Source organism: Protopterus annectens, chromosome 6.part0 (assembly GCF_019279795.1).
Source record: "Protopterus annectens isolate FY-2018-M chromosome 6.part0, PAN1.0, whole genome shotgun sequence".
Taxonomy (NCBI): domain Eukaryota; kingdom Metazoa; phylum Chordata; order Ceratodontiformes; family Protopteridae; genus Protopterus; species Protopterus annectens.
Window position 1 is genome coordinate 914,589,617 of NC_056737.1, and position 25,073 is coordinate 914,614,689.

General features: G+C 39.0%; 1 protein-coding gene across 1 annotated transcript in view; it reads left to right on the forward strand.

The window, feature by feature from the left end:
• Positions 1-25,073, forward strand: part of LOC122804603 (cholesterol 24-hydroxylase-like) — a 515,734-nt gene that overhangs the window by 324,447 nt on the left and 166,214 nt on the right. Inside the window, exon 9 of the mRNA XM_044074565.1 lies at positions 23,817-23,879. Coding sequence (XP_043930500.1) covers positions 23,817-23,879 — 63 coding nt within the window. The remainder of the gene's footprint in view (positions 1-23,816; positions 23,880-25,073) is intronic.

Genomic DNA, 25,073 nt, shown 5'->3' on the forward strand with positions numbered 1-25,073 from the left:
CTAGGGAAGTACTCTGCTTGATTAGTAAGGGCATCCAATTCCATAAATGGGGTATCCATTATGTTAGGTGTCTTTCATGCCATCTGGTCTAGTCGGTGTGATGCTGTAGTTTTAAATGTATTGAATGGGTGCTTGCTTTGCCACTTGTATAACATTCTTTGTCAAAACATGATGTAAGAGTGAAAACAAAAACTTGTTAAATTCTGGATTACGGATACCAGACATCTGTAAATAATATTCAACTGCTGCCATACCCGCCCCCCATCCTTGGGGGATGCTGGCATACAATGACTTCACATCTAGTGTAACAATAAAAGAAAATTTGGTAAATCTACTTGTGATCATGATGTTAAGAAAATGCATTATGTCCTTCAATCTGGCAGGTATCAGATTTATGGGGGGGGGGGTTAATTAGTGCTGCAGAAATGCAGATGCTGATTCAGTAAGAGAAGCCTTACTGGAGAGTTGATTTTTATGAACTTTTTGGAGAAAATGGAGAAGTTGTGGTTGGGGATCATCCAAAGCTTAATTGAGTTTGGGTTCATCAGTCATAATGCCTTGGAGAAGCACTCCGGAAGTAAAACTCATCTGTTTTTTGAGAAAAGGAGAGGGATCTAAATTGAACAGTGAATAAGTGTGCCTGTCCCTCAAATGATTTTTAGTCTCTCCTATATAATCATATTTGCCACAGATAACTACAGCACCACCCTTGTCATGTTTTGTAATGACAAATTCATCAACATTTGCCAAATTATGCAGGGCTCTACATTCTGAAACAGTTACATTTTATGAGAAGTTTTTAAGTGTCATATCTTGTTTATTGTTAATAACTGACTGTTCAAATAAGTGGACACAGGGGTGTTATGAGAGGTTTAAATCAGATTTCCTAAACAATAAAAGAGGCATACTTTTCTTCACCTGGAATTTATCTGTGGGTGTCAAACCATTATTTCAAATTCAAATTGACAAAAGGCATTTAGATCTAATATAGTTTCTAGATGGGATCCCTATCACCAAGTTTTCAGAAACTTGAAATTCGTATCGGCAAGATGATATAGAATTTCGGAAAACTCAAAGCTTTTGAATGGAGATTGCAGTGTAGTGAGGTTCGGGAAATTTACCATTTTCCTCAATGTAGTGTGATCTCAGAGTTGGTATATATAATTTGGAGGGGGTAAGGGGGCCATATCCCCCCATATAGTGGGTGCAGGTGAGTTTGCCCTCCTGCAAAAATTAAAAAAAAAAAAAAAAAAAGATTTTTGTGTTTTTTTAATGTTCAAGTTTTTGGAAATTTGATCATATTGTCTTGCCGATATGAATTTTAAGTTTCTGAAAACTCAATCAACTGACATAGATCTTCTAGCTGACAAACACAGAATGATGGTCATATGCTAAATCTTTATTCAGTAGTGAAATGTGGTCAAAAGAAAAAGAGTGAGTAGTAAGGTTAACAACTAAGTCATTACTTTGAGTTATTCCATCATGCCTTTGAAAAGATTCAATATTCTTTATTTTACTTGTGTGTCTTCTGCCACCATGTCTACTTTTCAGTAGCGCTAGCTGTACCTTTAAATTAGATCATTTGACTACTTATCAGATTTCCAGAGATTCGAGGTCTGCATTGGTGTTAAATGGCAAATTGGTTACTGCCTCATAACTCAAGGTCATGGAGTAGATGGACTGTTTTTTTTATGTTTGTGAGGTCCCTTTTGTCTTTGCAGTAGTATTATTACCAGATTTTGAAAAATGCACACCGGGTTTTGATTTTTCCAAATAAATAGTGTATCCCTTTCACAATCACCCATGTGCCTCCTGAACTTTCTCATTTTATAAGCTTCAAATCAACATCTATTGTTTCCATATCTTTTTTAAATTTATCAAAATAATTTTATACTGTTGTTCTTCACTAAACACAGAAACCTGATTTGCTGTGATGTTAATATTATCATTTAGTGCAGGCAATTACCCTTCATAATAGTTAACCAAAAGTTTCACAAACATTAGAAAAGTAATATTCTGCACTGCATGCCACCTACTCAGAAATGTTCATCATCCACAAAACTCCTAGGTTCTACATAAACAGTCAAGCCACTGGCCACCAAGCATTGCCTTAAATATGATTTTCAAGTTTTTAAATGCAAGTTTGTACTGCTTAGTTTCCTCATATCCCGGTAGAAAAAGACACTTTTCATGTTCATGCCTGATGGACTGGTACTCAGTTGCGTTGTTCTATCTTCTGATATTGGTGTTTGTGCAGCTATCCTGTCCAACCTGGAAGCATCATTTGTTTCAACAGAAAGACTTGCCACTAATGCAGAGAGATCACAGGAAGCCATGGAGTGAAAATTTGTCTTTCTAAAAGGCCCAAAAATAGTTGACCAGATAAGACTCCACCAGCAAACGCAAAGGTAGAATACTACAAAACTTGCCAAAGTGAAACATGCCAGTAGGAGTGCAGGGAAAAGTAAAATATTCCATAAAGACCCAACCAGCACTCCAGAAGCAAACCAATTCCATGCTTTGGCATATATCCCACAACAAACACAGAACCAGGATTTTCACAAACAGCCTTTTGAATGCTGTGGGACATTCAGACCTTATTTAAACTTTTATAGACATATGATATGCTTACATCCAATGTCTGAATGTTATAACCTATTCAAAAATCAGGAGAAATAAAAAACAGACAAAAAAAGGTTTATCATTGAGAACACAATGTAATACTGCCATCTAATGGCTAAAAACTGACATTGACTTGAAGTGAGATTAAATAGTGAAATACTTATTTACTGAATTTGTTTATTGGGGTAGTACACTGATCACAAAAGACCATTTGCAGGCACAGTAACTTAAAATGAGCATCAAGAGCTACACAGCTGATAAACAGTCACTTCTTGGGTTTTTGGGATTTAAGCAGAAAAATATAAATTTTCAATACAAGTAATATAAAAATACACTGACACATACACACTAGGGTTGCCACCTTTCTACTGTGCCATTTCCTGACAAACAAGCCCCGCCCCATGCACAATCAAGCCACACCCATTCCTTTTAATAGCCACACCCCTTTACTCCACCCTTCAGCATAAGTCTTTAATATCACATACAGTTACCAATAAGTAGAAAAATGTGCGACGAGTCAAAAAGTAAATAAAAAAACTTCATTTAGCAATACTTCAAAAGGTTCACTACATACAACAGTACATCACACACAAGCATGGGAAAACTAAGCCCAAGTCTCATATCACAGGTAGTACTAAAATGGAAATACAATTAGATATTAAAAACACCAGTTCATTCAAAGCAGTACATTAAGGGTTCACCACACACAATAGTAAAAGAAAAGCAACTGTTTAAAGTATCTTCAGTTTTGCTAGAAATCATTGCTTATACTTGAAGCTGTATTTGGCATTTGATCTAGCAGCCTCAAGTAATGGCTGGTTATTTCTCACAAATGAATAAAATTGCGAACAACTCATGTTAAAGTTTAGCTTGACCTGCAACTCGGCCTTCACAAGTGACACAAGCATTCTATTTCTTACATCAGTCCACGATTCCCCATAAGTGAAAAAACCCTTTCCACAAAGCTATTGCTGGGGGATTGAAAGAGCAAACTGCACCAGTCTGTAAAGTGGCTTGCAGTCTGGAGCTTTACTAAAAAGTCACCCAGCGATCACTTACAGATGCCTCTGTCATCTGTAACAGGGCTGGCAATGCAGCAGTTAAAGTACAGTAGTCTGAGTAAAGTGCTTCAATGTCCACATCCAATTTGAAGAGGTCTGCAACTGTACGCAGTTCTGGCCAAGTTACAGGATGTTGGAGGCTGAGGACCTGCATAGCTTTAAAGGGACTATTATCATAGTCAAACCACTTCTGTAGGTAACAAAGTGCTTTACTGTAAAATCACAGAAGGTCCTACAGACCTGCTGTGCGACAGCTGGAGTAAAGTGCTGTAAGGCAGATGAAACTTTAGTACCAAAGAACTGGTCATCTAGCCTTCTCTGCAACTCATCTTTTAGACTTTTCATCACGGTGTACAACTCTGGAGCAGAGAGTGTTACTTTCAAGTTTTGCTATAGACTTGTGGAATACCTGCAGGATGTAGTGCATGAAGTGTATGTAGCACTCTGCCTCAGACACATCCCCACTGATGCCATCCTCATCGGCCTCCACAAATTTCCAGATAAGGGGTGACAGTCCTCAGGCCCTTGACTAATAAAATAACTTTTAATAGCAGGCCAACATTCTACCAGCCTTGCCACAGCTGGGAACAAAGACAGCCACCTTGTTACAACATGTTGCATTATTTCCTAAAGTCCTGGTTTAGGAAAGAATAGAAGCCTTTCAACAGTGCCATTTTTTAGCAGATGCTGAAAACTCACTATGTATTTTCAAAACCAGAGTCTCCACATCAAACTTTGCAAGGGCCTTGCTTGCATGCTTGGCACAGTTATGTATTACATGGCATAAACAGTTTGCTGCAATGATGTGAGGCACCTCAGATTTCAAACTTTTAAAACAGACCTGTGCTTTCCATAATTGACTGAGGCATTGTCTGCAGCATAGCTAGCAATGTTTTGTACTTGGAGTCCTTTATGCACAAGGATGTCTTTATTCTAGTAAAGATACATTCAGAACTTTTGTTATGATCCTCATAGAAATCAAGGAGTTTCTGTTGTGTGCCATGGGTGTGAGTAAAGTACTGAATAACTAAAGGGAACATTTTTCTGTTCCCTTTATTGGATGCATCTGATCCCACTGAGAAATAGGAATTGCCAAGTTCCTGCAGAAGGAGCTCCTCTGAATGAGGTGCAAGAACATTCATGACAATGCTCTCAGATTTTGTCTTCCCACAGTTGAATTTCAAGCCAAAGTAGAATCAGGGAAGACTGTCGGTGCCAGCTTACCTCCACAATCTATGGATACATATGAGTGACCATGTTTCACTCCATGATAGACTGCTGTCACTGCAGCTGCAGTGACTTTGGAAGCTTCACTGGTTACACTACGTGGCTGAATAAACTTGGTCATTACGAGGTTCTGCCTCTGGAGCTGAAGACTTTGATGATGTTTGTCGGACTTCTGATGGCTTTTCAATGCCTTTTCCCCATCCCATTTTACAGTGAAAGTTTTTCCACAGGATGTGCACTTTGCCATGGCATCTGCATTTGGAACAGGTCGCACCCATGAGTAGCTTTGCTCCCACACCTTATTATAACTGCAGAAAAACCTCTTAGGAGACGCGCTTTCAGCCTCTTCTTGATGATCCATTGACCTTTTCCTGAACATGATGACTGTAGGATCCTTGCTCAACACTACAATAAACCAAAACAGCTATTAATAGAAAATCAAAACACTTGTGACCAACACCAGTGCCTGGTGGGGCCTGTGTCAGTCAGTAGCCACTAGCCAGAGTTCACATTCACATGTGAATCTCCAGACTTTCACACCCTAGTAATACCAAGTTGGTATAGGGAAAAAAAATGAGACTCCTCATGAAAAATTACAGTGAAGGTAAAGCAATGAAAGGCAGAAGCAACTCCTGTCTGAGGGACTTGCAGCTGTTACACATGAACCTGGTGTGACAGCAGAATATGCACAGAAGGCATTCTGTGTGTAAAACACATGGGTCAGACACTACAGCAATGCACCAAATTAAGACCCTCTACTTTTATGTAGAACCTAGTGCAAACGTTATCCAGCTGAGTCTGAACACAGCAAGAAAGTTCAGGCATACTGTGGACTGACAAGATACACCCTAGAAAGACACCCTAGGAAGAAACAGGTCAAGGTAAACATCACGGTGATGACAGACTAGAAAGACAGATCTACAGTCCAAGCATCTTATACAAATCATGTAATCATATATTCACTGTAACATCAAATGAGCTAAGCTTTGGTATAGACGGTATACCCTAGAAAACACAGATAAAAGGTAAACAGTTGTAGTTGTGATGACAAACTAGACAAAAAAGCTACATTTAAGCCTCACTATACTACGAAGACTGTACACCCTAGAAAGACACCCTAGGAAGAAACGCAGGTCAAGGTAAACATCACGGTGATGACAGACTAGAAAGACAGATCTACAGTCCAAGCATCTTATACAAATCATGTGTACAATAGAAAGAAGACACTAGGAAGAAACGCAGGTCAAGGTAAACATCACGGTGATGACAGACTAGAAAGACAGATCTACAGTCCAAGCATCTTATACAAATCATGAAGTCATTATACATTCACTGCAACCAAGTCCAAAACCAGATTAGAAACTGTTCTAGTTAATCACCACATGTTGAACATCTAGATAGTTACACACATCTTGTCACCATCAATGAATGAGATAGTGCCAGCACAGCTAGTGAATTAATATAAATTTAATATTTAAAAAATTCACTAGTAGCTGTGCTGGCAATATTTCATTCCCCTTGTCACACTAATCGTTGAAAATCTACCTTAATTCCAAAGAATTAAACCATTAAAAAAAAATCCACTTACCTCCAGAAAAATCAGCAGCAGGGCTACTAAAACAAGCTCTCAGCAGCAGAACAGAACAGGCAGCTAAAGGGCCAGCAAGCAGGGGAACACACCACCACCCAGTCCACAGCACTTCTCCTCCAGCAAGCAAGGCAAGCAGCAGGGCTAAGGCAATCCTTCCAGGCAGCAGGGCTTCCAGGCAGGGCTTCCAGGCAGCAGGCAGGGCTTCCAAGCAGGCAGGGCTTCCAGGCAGGCAGGGCTTCCAGGCAGGGCTTCCAGGCAGGCAGGGCTTCCAGGCAGGGCTTCCAGGCAGGGCTTCCAGGCAGCAGGCAATCCACTGAAGACGATGTCCAAGGCTCCAAGCAAGAATTTCAGATCTTAAGAAGCAGCACCCTTTGTACTACAAAAGTAAAAGGTAAAAAACGTATACTGAAGCACCGCTTTATATTCTTAAATTTTCACGGGCTTTGCAAGGCTTTGACTACTAACTAAACGTGTTGATTGGCTGCTTGCTGCATGAGCCTCGTCTGCAGCAAGCAGCCAATCAACGAGAGTCCAAGACGGGTCACGGGAATGTTTTTTTTTTTTTTTTTTTTTTTAATACGCGCTGACGAGCCTGACGTCGCTATTTCCGGACTCCGATTACAAGAACCGGAGAACCGGAGTGCCCTACTGATTTCCGGGCACTCCGGAAAAAAAACGGAGGGGTGGCAACGCTAATACACACACACACACACACACACACACACACACACACACACACACACACACACACACACACACACACAAGCAAAAACAAATTGGTTTCATAAGGGCTTCCAGAAAAACAATCCATCTTGTGTTTTCTTGCTGATCTAACAATTTATGTTTCTTAGTTAAGGGGGTGGTCCCAAAACCCTGATACACCCCAATAAAATAAAAACTGTGCTGTAGAATGAATCAAGGTGTGCTTGTATAATGACATTTTATGTCACTTCAGTGAATGGATGTTCTCAGCTTTCAGGGCTACAAAGTATATCCTACGTAAAAGCTGCTATACTGGCATATGGATTGTTTTTCTGGAAGCCCTTATGAAACCAATTTTTTTTGCTTTTGTGTGTGTGTGGGAGGTTGGCATAATGGTTAAGGTATTTACCTTACAAACATAAGTGCAGGGTTTGATTCTTACATGGGGTAGTTGGCTAGGTTGAAAATGGCCCACAAGGGCAGTTAGCCTAGTACTAATCTATGAACCTATAATGACAAAATGAAAAGCAAGATGTCAAGTCAGCACTCACTATGTAGGGTTGGGAGGGTGGCCTAATGGTTAAGGTGCTTGTCTTACAAGCACAAGGTGCAGGGTTTGAGTCTCACAAAGAGTAATTGGCTAAGCTTAAAATGGCTCACAAGGGCAGTTAGCTTAGTACTAACCTATGAACCTATATCACAAGTTAAACAACCTTGGGGTACTGCATGTGATCAAGCTTCTAATTTCAAATACTTTAAAAGCATTTATAGAATTGAAATGTTTAGTTTTCACTACCTATAGATAATACACATAATTGCCACAAGGTGAACAACCTCATATTTCCAAATGTAACCTTTCTTGTCACCAGAAAGAAGTTCTTCAGAGATTTTACACTGTGGTAACCAATTTTACAATTTATTCCTACCACATTTTCAAAGAATCTGCCCCAACACAACCCCTATTAATTATGTATACCAAGTCCGTGATCACCCTACAGCGAAGAAAGGGCAATTTTCCAGACGCCACTGTATGACAATCTCACACATAGAGCTGCTGCAAATGCAAACAAAGTAAAAAGAGAATTTGCTGTTATGAGCATTCGCTCATGCCTCTTACAACCACACACACACACATATATATATATATATATATATATATATATATATATATATATATATATATATATATATACCATATGAACCTCAATCAAACAACCCCCTTCCTGAAGTTTACCTCTTCCCATAGCTATACTTCAACCACTTTCTTAGATATGCAGATTTCCAAGGACACCAACAATAACAGGATCACCACTGATCTATTCAGAAAACCAACGAAGGTTAACTTATTACTCCACAGTAAAAGTCTACATCCTACAAAAAACAAGTATAATGTAGTGAAGTCCCAAGGCTATAGATTAGCTCAAATTACCACAGAGATGGAACTATTTTTGAGAAACCTGAACAACTTAGAGAATGATTTTCTAGTGAGAGGCTATGCAAGTCAGATGTTAAAAAACATCCTGGAACCCATTATAGAACTGAAAAGGACTGAAGCACCTTCAGTCAACCTCCCCAGTAGAAAAATGTTAAGTAATTCCACAGAGAATAACAAATGCAAAAATAGCTGCATCCTAACATACACACTGGATTATCACAGTATCAAAAATGTTATTGAAGAAAAATGGGGCATTGTCACAGGAAACCCTTTTCTGATTAACATCTTAGGTAAAGCCCCATCATTTGTTTATAGGAAGGCCAGGAACATTAGAAGTTTTGTTGAATTTAAACCTAGACCATATGAGAAAAGCACTAAAAGATGTGAAACTAATTGTACATTTTGTATATTTATACAGCAAAGTTATAGTTTTTATTGCCCTTATTTAAAGAAAATCATTAAAACCAGTGCATGGGGTTGACTGTAACACTACAAAAGTAATTTACAGGGCACAGTGCAATGAATGTGATGCATTCTATGTGGGCAAGACTGTAAATAAACTCAAGCGTAGGATTTCATGTCATCTGTCAGAAATTCGCTCTGGATATAAAAATAATGCACTAGCCAAACACCTTTCTCTTCATAAAAAGACATTCAGGTTTTAAGTTCCAGATCCTGGATCGCATAGACATGGGTGATCTTGAAGGAGACATCCCAAATATTCTGGAGAAACATGAACTCATGTGGCAATTAAAGCTGAACTCTTTTAGGAAGCCTGGACTAAACTACTACTGTTCAATTAAAAGTGCACTTGAACTGAAAAAAATTGCCACATTGTTTACATGACTAATTATATTTTATTTTATTTTATTCTACCAGTTGGTTATAAATACCATTTTAAATTCATTGTAATTAAAGTGTATATTTTGTTTCTATCATCATACATACATTTTTTTCTTATTTTTATTTTTTTCTGGTTCTTTTTTCCACTTTATTCAAAATGATGTGTAATAACAATACTAACTAATTATACAATTATATATATTTTTATAGATAGTTTTTAGGGTTCTTGTACACATACCTGAAGAAGTCTAGAAGGACAAAAGCAATCTTTGTTAACAATAGGTTATGAAAACAGAAATTGATTTTTACATGCAAAATGTATATGTATATAATTATATATATATTTTTTTGATTGCCAAATGAACTAAGGTTGATATATTTCCAGCCATGTAGTATATTGTCTTGAATAAAATCACAGACTCAATAATCTACTTAATAATCTGGTTAAATAAGAGGTACCACATCATTATAAATTTTATTTAAAGTACATAAGGGTTATAATATTATTATGACAGCTACTAAGTAGGGCAGAACCAGCTCGAATGTCACACTGATGGGGGAAGGGATGTGAATTTAACATGTGTACCAATAACACTTTGTTTTACAGCACAATAAACCACTCCCATGCCTTATAAAAAGTATATATATATTTAGAAAGCTTGTGAGGAAATTATTACCCTATTTTTGGATCGCTTGTCTGTGTACTTAATAAAGGATTTTCAACTGAAAACAGACTGCCTGCCTGCCTTGCTTGGATTACTTTCAAATACTTAGTAATGCTGTAACATTATATATTTTTTATTATTATTTTTGTTTTGTTTTGTTTTGACTTAAGACGAGTTTAAGTTCGCTACTTCTACTACTATTGTCTGATCTGATTAATATACAATCATTAACTAGATATATATGGACTGAAAATCTTCCACACAGAGAAGTTTCTTACACTGTTTTGTTTTTGGATACACTACACTTGTTTAGTGGGTTGTTTTGAGACTTCGGGGATACCACAGAGATTACTTGTTTTTTGTTGGTACTTTGGTTTCTGAAACCAAGGTTTTTGTTCCGTCAAAGGATCCCTGAATTGGTGTGGAATTCCAGCATTTTAAGACATGGATAATGACCGGTTTAAAGATCTACTAACTATACCTATCTGGAATGATACAGAAGCAGATCGGATACAAATGGATACAGAAAATGGACAGGGAAGAATGGGCCCAGAAAATATGAATTCAGAGACGTTTTCTAAACTAGAAAAGCAATTGGAACGCATGCAGGGTCTCTACTGGGAACACATTTATTTACAACAAAGCATAGATAAGAAGAGACTACCCCGGGGACTTAGATTGAACAAAAGACCGATGTGGAAAAGTATGGATGATTCACTTTCTAAAGAATGGGAAGATATTTTAGAGGATGCCAGCTACAAACTTATTCATCTGCTAGTAAGGAACAACCTTAGTGTGCAAGAAGCTACAAAGTTTGACATCACATCTTTAAAAACAACATTGGAAAATGAGAACCACAAATGACCTAGATGTTAAATTTGAGCTGCTTAAAGAAAGAGGGAAAGGATATGAGCAGTCCATTAAAGAAAGAAAGCTTAATAAAATGAAACGAGATCAACAGGACAAAGATGATCCTGGGAGACTTACTAGGAGGTACAATAATAATAACAACAGCAACAAGAGAACCAGCAACAGGCAAGGTTTTAGTTATTACAGGGGATATAAGGGAAAGTATAACCATGCCAGCAGACCTCAACAGGAATTTCCCAGGGGAGATCCTCGCATAAAACCAGACAGGGGCACAATACAGGACCACCATGAGACTGCCCCCCCCCAACATCTCATTCCCCACAATCCCAATCCCCTCTGGCTATCAACACTCCGCAGAAGCCTTTAATATCACAGAAGGATCAAGACAGAAACATAAGCCACAGTGGCAACCAGAACTAACAGATAGTTCAACAGGACTAATTACAGGACTACCAGGACAACTGGGATAACAGACAATCCAGCTACCAGGGGCAGCAGCACATTCACAGAGACCATTTTCTTCAGGAAGACCAATATCGACATCAACCACCACACCAATACCAAAGCCAGCACCAGTACCAGAACAAGAACAACGACCACCATCAGAGACCCAGAGCTTGTCCCTCTTACCAGGTTCCCCCATACCACAGCCACAGCGAGGAATACTACTACAACCCACCGAGATTCCAGAAAGCAAAGGAGGAATTCTAGAGGTCACATACTCTGTCCACGAACTCCCAGGGAGACAGGAGAACCAAACAGTAGACAGGAGTGAGGGAAATACAATACCTGGGCAATCCCGGCTGGAACCCCGACTACAACCCAGGTCCCAGACTCAGATGGAGGAACCAGCCACGATAACAGGTACAATAACAACAATAACAGGTGCCACAATAACAGGTGCTCCACTTATCTGGAACCACTCTGTTAAAGCACTGCTGAAGAGAAAAAAAGTGTGTTGTCCAAAGGACTTACTTTTTTACCAAGCTGCAGGAGTGAGGCTGCTCAGGTACTGATAGACCTTAAAATATTTGTGAGGAAGCTCAACTTAAGGGTACAGTTTCATGGCAAAAGTAATGACATTGAAAATAAGCCTATTGATGAAACTATAAAAAGGCCTAGCAGCTATTGTCCACCACTACATCAAACACTAGCTGCTTTTGAAGTGAAATGTGAGATGGATATCAGGAAACTGCTTAAAAAAACCTCCTAAGAAAAAACGTTATAACTTAACACAGGGAGAAAGAAAAGCATTGATTGAGCTAGCAATGATAAATCCAGGCATGTAATGAAGGCAGACAAGGGAGGAGGTATATTTGTGGCTGATACCACTAGCTACAACCAAAAGATAGAGAACATGCTGGAGGATAACAGATTGTATGAGTTATTTACCATGGATGACATAAAAAGAGCATATGATTTATAAAACACTAATTTCACCACATTATGGGAAGAAAAACGTATCACTGAAAATCTTTATAATTATTTATGGAGCCCATGCCCATGTTTACCTTACGTTTTTGGAATACCAAAGCCACACAAGAACAGAAGAGACCCACCTTATACACCGGTGGTAGCAAGTGGAGGTTCCCTAACTGAAGCCACAGCCATTTACCTTGATTACTTGCTGAAACCTCTAGCAGAAAAGAATAAGTCATACATAAGAGATTCAATGGATTTTTTCAGGAAAATAAAAAACGTTACAGTGGAAGCTGACAGTATTTTATTAACTATTGATGTGGTATCCAGCCTGCATTTAATTGCTGGAACCTGTGTTCTGAGAAACTGCCTTCCAGATTATCTGCAAATATATAGAGCTGAGTATATTTTTTTGGTTATAGAGTTTCTTAATTGTTGCTTAGATCTCTGTTGAAATTGTTGTCTCCCTGTTCTGAGAGACTGATCTGCAAATATACAGAGCTGAGTATATTTTTTGGTTTTAGAGTTTGTACTGTTAGTTGTTGCTTAGATTTCTGTTGAAACTGTTCCCCCCTATTTTCTGCTGTGTCTTCAGTTGGTATAACTGGTTTTTACAGCTTGTGTGTTATCTAACTCAAGGATCACTTGCATAAAATTTGAACTGTTAGTAACAGCCTGCATTTAATTGCTGGAACCTGTGTTCTGAGAGACTGCCTTCCAGACTATCTGCAAATATACAGAGCTGAGTATATATTTTTGGTTATAGAGTTTGTAAATTGTTGCTTAGATCTCTGTTGAAACTGTTGTCTCCCTGTTCTGAGAGACTGATCTGCAGATATACAGAGCTGAGTATAATTTTTGGTTTTAGAGTTTGTACTGTTAGTTGTTGCTTAGATCTCTGTTGACCCCCCCCCCATTTTCTGCTGTGTCTTCAGTTGGTATAACTGTTTTTTACAGCTTGTGTGTTATCTAACTCAAGGATCACTTGCATAAAATTTGACCTGTTAGTTACAGCCTGCATTTAATTGCTGGAACCTGTGTTCTGAGAGACTGCCTTCCAGATTATCTGTAAATATACAGAGCTGAGTATATTTTTTTGGTTATAGAGTTTGTTAATTGTTGCTTAGACCTCTGTTGAAACCGTTGTCTCCCTGTTCTGCGAGACTGGTCTGCAAATAAACAGAGCCGAATATATTTTTTTGGTTTTAGAGTTTTTACTATTAGTTGTTGCTTACATCTCTGTTGAAACTGTCCCCCCTATCTTCTGCCATGTCTTCAGTTGGTATAACTGTTTTTTACAGCTTGTGTGTTAACTAACTCAAGGATCACATGCATAAAATTTGACCTGTTAGTAACTGCCTGCATTTAATTGCTGGAACCTGTGTTCTGAGAGACTGCCTTCCAGACTATCTGCAAATATACAGAGCTGAGTATATATTTTTTGGTTATAGAGTTTGTTAATTGTTGCTTAGATCTCTTCTGAAACTGTTGTCTCCCTGTTCTGAGAGACTGGTCTGCAAATATACAGAGCTGAGTATTTTTTTTGGGTTTTAGAGTTTGCACTGTTAGTTGTTGCTTAAATCTCTGTTGAAACTGCCCCCCCCCATTTCCTGCCGTGTCTTCAGTTGGTATAACTGTTTTTTATAGCTTGTGTGTTATCTAACTCAAGGATCACTTGCATAAAATTTGACCTGTTAGTAACAGCCTGCATTTAATTGCTGGAACCTGTGTTCTGAGAGACTGCCTTCTAGACTATTTGCAAATATACAGAGCTGAGTATATATTTTTTGGTTATAGAGTTTGTTAATTATTGCTTAGATGTCTGTTGAAACTGTCTCCCTGTTCTGAGAGAAAGAGCTGAGTAGATTTTTTGGTTTTAGAGTTTGTACTGTTAGTTGTTGCTTAGATCTCTGTTGAAACTGTCCCCCCTATTTTCTGCAGTGTCTTCAGCTGGTATAACTGTTTTTTACAGCTTGTGTGTTATCTAACTCAAGGATCACTTGCATAAAATTTGACCTGTTAGTAACAGCCTGCATTTAATTGCTGGAACCTGTGTTCTGAGAGACTGCCTTCCAGACTCTGCAAATATACAGAGCTGAGTATATATATTTTTTGGTTATATAGTTTGTTAACTTTTGCTTAGATCTCTGTTGAAACTGTTGTCTCCCTGTTCTGAGAGACCTTTCTGCAAATATACAGAGCTGAGTATATTTTTTTGGTTTTAGAGTTTGTACTGTTAGTTGTTGCTTAAATCTCTCTTGAAACTGTCCATCTCCCCATTTTCTGCAGTGTCTTGAGTAGGTATAACTGTTTTTTACAGCTTGTGTGTTATCTAACTCAAGGATCACTTGCATAAAATTTGACCTGTTAGTAACAGCCTGCATTTAATTGCTGGAACCTGTGTTCTGAGAGACTGCCTTCCAGACTATCTGCAAATATACAGAGCTGAGTATATATTTTTTGGTTATAGAGTTTGTAAATTGTTGCTTAGATCTCTGTTGAAACTGTTGTCTCCCTGTTCTGAGAGACTGATCTGCAGATATACAGAGCTGAGTATAATTTTTGGTTTTAGAGTTTGTACTGTTAGTTGTTGCTTAGATCTCTGTTGAACCCCCCCCCCCCATTTTCTGCTGTGTCTTCAGTTGGTATAACTGTTTTTACAGCTTGTGTGTTATCTAACTCAAGGATCACTTGCATAAAATTTGACCTGTTAGTAACAGCCTGCATTTAATTGCTGGAACCTGTGTTTTGAGAGACTGCCTTCCAGACTATCTGCAAATATACAGAGCTGAGTATATATTTTTTGGTTATAAAGTTTGTTAATTGTTGCTTAGATCTCTGTTGAAGCTGGGTTCTAGCTGTTCTGAGAGACTGATCTGCAAATATACAGAGCTGAGTATATATTTTTGGTTTTAGAGTTTGTACTGTTAGTTGTTGCTTAGATCTCTGTTGAAACATTTTTGTCCCACCCACCCTATTCTTGGATTGTAGTTTAAATTTGGTGGCTTTTGCAGTTGCCCGCCCCACTGTAGATTTGATCTGGGGCACTCCCCCAGTCCCATCTCTTTACCACATTCTACCTAATAAACTCTTTCTGCACTTGATTTTAGTCCTTTTTAATTTAATTGCATTTTTTAAACATTGTTTGGTCTAATATTGCTACATACTAGCTAGCTTGCACTGCATGTGAATTGTTTTTACTACTGTTTTTGTTACTTTTCTGTAAAAAAAAAAAACTGTAAGCCTGTTTCCTACCTTTCCTGTAACTAGTGTTCCAGATACAGATTTGCTGTATCCAGGACTGTATGTAAGCTTCTGAGCCCCCATGCCTTTCTGTGTTGGAGGGAAGCCTTCTAGCTTATCAGTGGGAGTGGTAAGCACTAGGTAACCTGTCTACCACATAAGGAGTGGTTCTGGCCCAGAAATTGTAGTTATTGGCCGTTTGGGAAATCTCTTCTATCTCTCTCAACTTTCCAATTTGAATGCCTGCATTTGCAATTGTTTCTGTCCTGTAACTCGTCTAGTGCAGATACAGATTTTTAGTTTTAGCACTTAAATTTGCTTATTCATGCTTAGCACTTGTTCAGAACTTGTAAACACTAAATAAGCTACTAATTACTATAGCACTCAGTCTTCCTCATTACCTAGCGGAAAACAGTTTTTGTACTTACTTTTCTCACTTGCTTAAAGAAAAACAGCTCCTCTTGTACCCACTTTCTTCACTTATCTAGAGAAAAATAGTTTTTTATTCAGGCATGTCCATGGGTCAGCTCCTAGTGTTCTCTCCTGTCTATCTGATAAATCTGGGCATCTTGAGGCAATGTAGAAATTGCCTTATGTACACAGACAACCCTCTCCTCCTACCACCTAACATTACAACCTGTGAGAGATGCACTTATCTAGCCAAACTGGAGGTAAAGCTCTCTACAACCAAGACTGAACTTGACAGTCATGAGGAGAAGGTAAACATTTGCACCACACCACACTCATCACATAGTCTCACTAAATCTACACCACCAAAATCCACACATAGTAACACAAAAACATTCGCGGAGGCTCTCAATAATAATCTGTCTAAGCAACAGAGACCTCCAAAGTAGAAACGCAAGCAACCTCCATCCCCCAACACAACCCAAATGACACATAGCCCACAGACTCAGTGTGCCACTTAACCACAGCCAATAAGCCAAAACAACGTACCCAACACACTAGTCATAGGTGACTCTATAGTCAGGCACACTGATGTCCCACTCACCAGGCTAAACAAGGAGAAGGTTACTGTCAGCTGCATTTCGGGTGCCAGGATCTGCCACATAACCCACGCACGTAGGTCACTCCACAAAAAGTACAAATATGACTCTGTCATTGTCCATGTTGGTGTGAATGACCTGAGATGTACCTCCCTGGACTACATGAAAAGAGAAATGGAAAAGCTCTCTAATCTTGTAGCCCAGGCAGGTATGACCCTAGCCCTGAGTAGCATTCTGCCATCACCCCGAATGATACTGCAGTACAAAGACAAAATTATTGACTTTAACAATTGGCTAAGCTTCTGGTGTCATTCTAAGGGGATCTGTCTGCTTGGGATGACATGGTCGACAGACCACGATGCTTTGCTACAGATGGCATGCACCTCTTGCCCCTGGGATTCCGGATACTGGCTAAGGCTCTTGCTGCCCCTATAGTGCCTTTTTTAGGCAAGGTTGAAATAACAAATTCACCACCATAACAGGAACAGGCAAGCAAAAACTGAGGGTAATGCTACTCAATGCTAGAAGTCTAAATCTCAAAATGCACTCACTCGAGGTACTCCTTAAAATGGAGAACATTGATATCTGTGCAGTGACTGAGTCCTGGTTCAAGACTCCAGAGAGCACCCCTGCACTACCAGGCTATAACTCATACCACACTTTCTGGCCATATAACCTGGACCGAAACACCAAAGGTGGAGGTGTGTCCATATTCATTAAGGATATCCACATCTCCAGGCTAGTTGCTCAGTATAATGCATCCAAGGTTATCCAAGTGCAACTAACTCTGGGCAAAACTGAAATCCAAATTGTTGCTTGCTACAGATCCCCCACCATGCCTCAGGATTCCCACTCCTTTTTTCTTGATGTACTGGAAAATATTAGTGTTCAACCAAACACCCTAATAATGGGCGACTTCAACTACCCCACCATTAACTGGGAAAACTACTTGTGCACCAACTCTTTAGCTCAACGCTTTCTGGAATTCATAAACTCCAATGCCCTGGATCAACTTAGTCACACCCCCACCAGGGGCAACAATATCCTAGACCTAGTCATTACCAACATGAGTGACCGATGTTCCACACCTGAAGTCAACTCCTTGATATCCACATCCCGCCCCCCCCCCATTAAGGAAACCATGGTAAAAAATTTCTCCAAAGCCAACTTCATGCTTCGTAAGACAGAAATAGTGAACTTCATGACACCCATGCAGATGGACAATACAGTTACAACTGCTGAATCCTACACAAATGCACTCTATAAGCACTTACATGAGTGCATGGATCATGCTATTCCAAACAGAACCAAGACGCTATCCTCCAAAAAAAGGAAGCCAATCTGGTGGTCCCCTGCCATAAACAAACTGTACAACAGAAGGAAGAAACTGTTGCAAAAGAGAGTAAAATCCCATGAATTTAGGAGTTCCCTGGTCAGCCTCGGTAAGAAGCTGAGATCCCTTATAAGATCCTCCAAAGCAAGCTACGAAAACAAAATCGCCACTAATTCTAAGGACAACCACAAAACATTCTATAGCTATGTAAAGAATCTCGATGGCAACACCCAGATCTGCTCTGAGTTACAGCACAAAGGCACGAAAATTACAGAACCAACTGATATTGCCAACATCCTGGCATATAGGTTCAGTGCTAACTTTACCCCCCCCTCACTCCCTAAAAGACCCATATCTATAAAAGAAGAATGCAGAGTCCCTGTAATCACAACTATGCAGGTTAAAGCTGCACTCTCTAAAGCCAAAACCACAGCATCCATGGGACCGGACAACATCCCAGGCTGCGTTTTACACGAACTTCAGAACAAATTGGCTCCCCACTTAAGCACCATGTTCAATAATAGCCTCACATCAGGCTTTGTGCCCACTGAATGGTGCACAGAAACAGCTATCCCACTCCACAAAGGGGGAGCCACCACTGATCCTGGGAACTATTGACCTATTAGCCTGACAAGCCTGGTCTGCAAGGCCATGGAATGTATCATCATGGAACTCATAAACAAAGACATTGGTAACGTCCAAACTCTGGATCCCACCCAGTTCAGATTTGTGAAAGGCAGATCATGCCTCCTGAACCTGATCGACTTCTTTGAGGCAGTCACCAAAGCCATAGATGAGGGTAAGGTGGTTTATAAAGCTTATCTTGACCTCACCAAGGCTTTCAACACCATCCCCCATTCTGGAATTATAGCTAAACTCACTAAACTAGGTATAAATCCCTACATCACAAGATGGGTTGCCAACTGGCTCACTGACAGAACCCACACTGTAAAAGTTGCAGACTCCAAATCTGACCTCAAAGCAGTGACAAGTGGAGTATCACAGGGTTCCGTCCTGGGACCTCTCCTGTTTGGTATCATCTACTCTGAAGTACAGGCTAACACAGAAGGCCTCTGGCTAACGAAGTTCACAGATGACTGCAAACTAGGAGCCATAGACAAGTCCCCAAAGGATGTGGACATCCTACAGAAGGGCCTCACTGAGACAGATGCCTGGTGTCAGAGCCATGGCCTCAAGCTCAATGCCAAAAAGTGCAGTGTCATCCCCTTTGGTAAAAACTCTGTACCCATGAACTACCACATAGGCAGCAATCTACTTAACACTGAATGTGTGATATGAGACCTTGGAACCCAGGTGGACAGTAGTCTCTCCTTTGATAGTCACATCACCACAGTAGTCAGGAAGTCCTTCTATGTGGCACACCTCATCATAAAAGAGTTCTCATCCAGGAAAAAAGAGGTCATTGTTTCCCTCTACTCAACACTCATTAGACCCATTATAGAGTACAACGCCCCTTTTGGATTGTACCTCAGAAGACATCTGCAGCAGCTGGAAAGGCCACAGAAGTACCTCACAAAGAGGATTACTGGCCTCAAACAAATGCCCTACATGGACCACCTCAAAAAACTCCAGCTTTACTCCGTAGCATATCGCCTACTCCGAGGTGATCTCTGCCTAACATATAAAGCTATGTTAAACCCAGAGCTGTTGGACATGCTACACCTAAAGAAATCCAAATCCCTCTGACCTACATGCTCTGGGGACCTAAATCTTGTCACCACAATAAACAGGACATGCTGGAGGGATAGATTCCTGTGCAAGAGACTTTCCATACTCTGGAACAGGCTACCCATCTATGTCAAGCAAAGTTCTTCATTAGTACTTTTCAAGAAAAATCTTGATGAGTGGATGGGAAATAGGAAATACACCCTGGGGATCACTTCTGTGTCTCTGCTCAACAGTGGCACAGGAAAATGACTTTCTTGGGTGGTGTAAGTCAGGGAACCTTGCTGGCTAGGCTTACATAGGCCCTTGGGCCGATAGCTTATTACTGACCTATGAACCTATGAATCCTTGTACACAGTGCTCTCTCATAATTACTGTATAACAGCAGCTATGGAGTCTTTTAAGAACCATAATCAGGGTACACAGGCACAACTGCAAAAGTTAAGGAAGCTCATTAATCTTGTACTGGACTTCAGTTTCTTTACCTTCAATGGCAAACAATACAAACAAAAAACTGGTATAGCAATGGGGGCTGCCATGGCTCCCAGCATAGCTAACATAGCCCTGGGCAAATGGGAGGAGGACTTTGTGTTAAACAACACAGACTACATGCAGCATATCACATGCTATTTATGTTTTATTGATGACATCTTTATTGTATGGGGAAGTGACACCTTGCAGCTTGGAGATTTTATCACTTACCTCAATCAAACAATCCCCTTCCTGAAGTTTACCTCTTCCCATAACTATACTTCAACCACTTTCTTAGATATGCAGATTTCCAAGGGCACCAACAATAACAGAATCACCACTGATCTATTCAGAAAACCGTGGGTTAACTTATTACTCCACAGTAAAAGTCTACATCCTACAAAAAACAAGTATAATGTAGTGAAGTCCCAAGGCTATAGATTAGCTAGAATTATCACAGAGATAGAACCATTTTTGAGAAACCTGAACAACTTAGAGAATGATTTTCAGTGAGAGGCTATGAAAGTCAGATGTTAAAAAACATCCTGGAACCCATTATAGAACTGAAAAGGACTGAAGCATCTTCATTTAGCCTCCCCAGTAGAAGAATGTTAAGAAATTCCACAGAGAATGACAAATGCAAAAATAGCTGCATCCTGACATACACTTTGGATAATCACAGTATCAAAAATGTTATTGAAGAAAACTGGGGCATTGTCACAGGAAACCCTTTTCTGATTAACATCTTAGGTAAAGTCCCATCATTTGTTTATAGGAAGGCCAGGAACATTAGAAGTTTTGTTGAATTTAAACCTAGACCATATGAGAAAAGCACTAAAAGATGTGAAACTAATTGTACATTTTGTATATCGGTGGTGGTGCTGCGGTAGCATTGTCACCTCACAGTAAGATGTTGTCCTGTTCGATTCTCAGCTAAAGCGTCTTCTGTGTGGAGACATGCACGAATGGACGTACCTTTGTTGAAGGTTGTGCATCAGGGCTGGCAACTTGGTACGTAAAAATCTACTGCCAATCATTAGTGGACCAGAGTTCCGCTGTGGCGACCCCTAACCGGGAAAAGTCGAAAGATACAACAACATACAGTAAGGTGATAGTTTTTATTGCCCTTATTTAAAGAAAATCATTAAAACCAGTGCAGGGGATGACTGTAACACTACAAAAGTAATTTACAGGGCACAGTGCAATGAATGTGATGCATTCTTTGTGGGCAAGACTGTAAATAAACTCAAGCATAGGATTTCATGTCATCTGTCAGAAATCCGCTCTGGATGTAAAAATAATGCACTAACCAAACACCTTTCTCTTCATAAAAGACACACAGGTTTTAAGTTCCAGATCCTGGCTCGCATAGACATGGGTGATCTTGAAGGAGACATCCTGAATATTCTGGAGAAACATGAACTCATGTGGCAATTAAAGCTGAACTCTTTTAGGAAGCCTGGACTAAACTACAACTGTTCAATTAAAAGTGCACTAGAACTTAGAAAATTGCCACATTGTTTACATGACTAATTGTATTTTATTTTATTTTGTTCTGCCAGTTGGTTTTAAATACCATTTTAAATCAGTTGTAATTTAAGTGTATATTTTGTTTCCATCATCATACATACATTTTTTTCTTATTTTTATTTTTTTCTGGTTCTCTTTTCCACTTTATTCAAAATGATGTGTAATAACAATACTAACTAATTATTCAATTATATATATTTTTATAGATAGTTTTTAGGGTTCTTGTACACAGACCTGAAGAAGTCTAGATGGATGAAAGCGATCTTAGTTAACAATAGGTTATGAAAATAGAAATAGATTTTTACATGCAAAATCTATATGTAGATGTATATATTTATATATTTTTTTTGATTGTCAAACGACCTAAGGTTGATATATTTCCAGCCATGTAGTATATTGTCTTGAATAAAATCACAGACTTAATAATCTACTTAATAATCTGGTTAAATAAGAGGTACCACATCATTATAAATTTTATTTAAAGTACATAAGGGTTATAATATTATTATGACAGCTACTAAGTAGGGTAGGACCAGCTCGAATGTCACACTGATGGGGGAAGGGATGTGAATTTAACATGTGTACCAATAACACTTTGTTTTACAGCACAATAAACCACTTCCATGCCTTATAAAAAGTATATACATATTTAGAAAGCTTGTGAGGAAATTATTATTCTATTTTTGTTTTACTTGGATCGCTTGTTTGTGTACTTAATAAAGGATTTTCGACTGGAAACAGACTGCCTGCCTGTCTTGCTTGGATTACTTTCGAATACTTAGTAATGCTGTGCAATTATATATTTTTTATTATTATTTTTTGTTTTGTTTTGTTTTGACTTAAGACGAGTTTAAGTTTGCTACTTCTACTACTATTGTCTGATCTGATTAATATACAGTGATTAACTAGACCTAGACGACCGTCCATTACCAGATTTGTGCCAACAGCAGTTTGTTTGTCGATCACTAAATATGTTAGTTAATGTGCTTTAAATGGAATACAGTGTGCTTTTTTAAAAAAACAGGTCATTTTCAGGAGGGCTATGCAGCAAATTGTAAGAGCTCTCTGCCGCGTCAGTTTGTTATTAGCCACTAACCATACACAGCACATGGAACTGCAATGGGGAGTGGGAGGGTGGGTAACAGCCTATGTGTCTTCCTTGTTGGTACAGGCTGTTTGTCCTACATTTTGTCCAAAAACAGGCTGGAACATCTGAACATCTGCTTTGGGTGCTAATGTCATAAATTTCATCTTCTTATGATGGATGATATACCACCCTTGAAACTCTCTTCTCTGTGATGAGTTTCCCATCTGGAAAATCGTTTTCGGGAAGTAACGGCAAATGGGCAACAACCTGTGTCCGGCTCTGGGAAAAGCGAACCTTTATTATGGTGTCTCCTTTTGTTAGTTCTGTCTGTGTCTCCTTTGCCTCTCTATTCTCTATCTTTCTTTGCAGTTGTTTTTGGCCGAATGTAAAGCGCTCAACCAAGAAACCAAGTACCAAGCCGAATGAATGCGCATGATACGACGCTATCATATCAGCGCAAAACAAAACACATTTTTTTCAAATTTTGAAGATATAACCCTGCCTAAACAAACTTTGCGTGTAGAAAAAAAAACAGTGCTTGGGTTTCATTAAAATTTGGTACCATGTGACATCAGAAAGCAAAGCGTATTACACTAAAAAATTTGCTTAGGGTATATGAGTAGTACCTAGACCTATATGGACTGAAAATCTTCCACACAGAGAAGTTTCTTACACTGTTTTATTTATATATTTGCATACATATGGTGTGTGTGTGTGTGTGTGTGTGTGTGTGTGTGTGTGTGTGTGTGTGTGTGTGTGTGTGTGCGTGTGTGTATTTGTTATATTTTTAAGATCACTGCAAAATGTTTCAGTAAAGTAATATTCTGACAGACATAACATATCAGTCCAAAACCATGCCGTAAGAACATGAAATATATATCAGACAGACCGATGTGATTAGAAACATTACTTCCTGAAATTGTACATTCTGAAATGAAAGTGACCTGCTGAATTCTGATAGCTTTTATAGAGTATGAGTGATGACATCATTATAATGTCACTTTTATTTGCTGCTCTGTTTCAGAACTTGAAGAAAACATTGATGAAGAAGCCATGTTGGATAATTTTATTACTTTTTTCGTAGCAGGTTAGTAACTGCTTGTTTTTGGGGTTCATTATTAACACTGAAAGACATACAGAGAACCACAGTGCTACATGTCCACATTCATTAAGTGAGCACTTCTAGAACAAAATAATAGTCCAGTGGTAATGTTGCTTTCTAAGATTCTCACCTCTCCTATGAGCTCCTTCTCTTGTTGGTTATCCATAATAATGTTACATATTTTGAACAATTTGCTTTAGGTAGTTCAGTTAATTATTCTATTACTAACTGGTACAAATATGAAGCTCTGCCTAATTTGGATGATTTCATCCCCCTATAAATCCCTGACTAATCTAACAAAATTTGTAGAATGTCAAACCTTAACTATTCCCCTAAATCTGTATCTCAGTAGGACATGTCTAAGTCATAAATATTGCCAGAAGTCTGTTCTATCCAAATCCCACTGCTGTTTTATATAAGAAAGGTTAACCAGTACTCTGTGCCCAATGGATGTGCTGATGATGTCATGCAAGTAAGATATCCTGTTTTTAAACCACCATACAAATTTTATGGGCCGCTCGTTCACTATGAGATAAGGGCAACCCAGATAAAGACAGCTGAGATGCAAACAGTAGGTGGAGAAATAGTTTTATATAATACTTTCAATTCTGCAATGGTTTGGTATAGACCAGTTAATAAATCAGTTTGGTATGCCTTTGGAGTACCAGCTCAGTGTGCACGGTGTGTTTGAATTCAATATCCTTCCTTCAGGTAGTGCCCAGGTGAGTAATTCTTTCTTCTGTAATGAGAACAGGGCATATAACATGAAAACCAGTGCATAATAACCCCGGTAAGGAATGCCTAATCCCAGATCATTTGGGAATGCTATGGCCACTGGTTTGGAGATCTTGCACCCAATTGAGAAGAGCAGGTATTCTGCATACTATGAGGTGGTTAGATGGATTGGGTATATTCCTGAATACATAAAACAACTGCAGCCTGCAGACATTTTAACCACCACTATTCCACCCAGTAAAGTCAATTTCATTGGCTGCCAACCTTATACCCCCACATAAAGTTCAGCCCAAATAGGTTGCAGACTATTCTGAAGCATAATATTACAGTTCTGTGTCGATCTCAGTACATACATAATAATTGAGGAGACCTGCCCATAAGGATTTAAAAGATTGCTCAGCTTCATGCCTTCACTGTAGGGTTTGAGGGTTAATTATGTTTTTT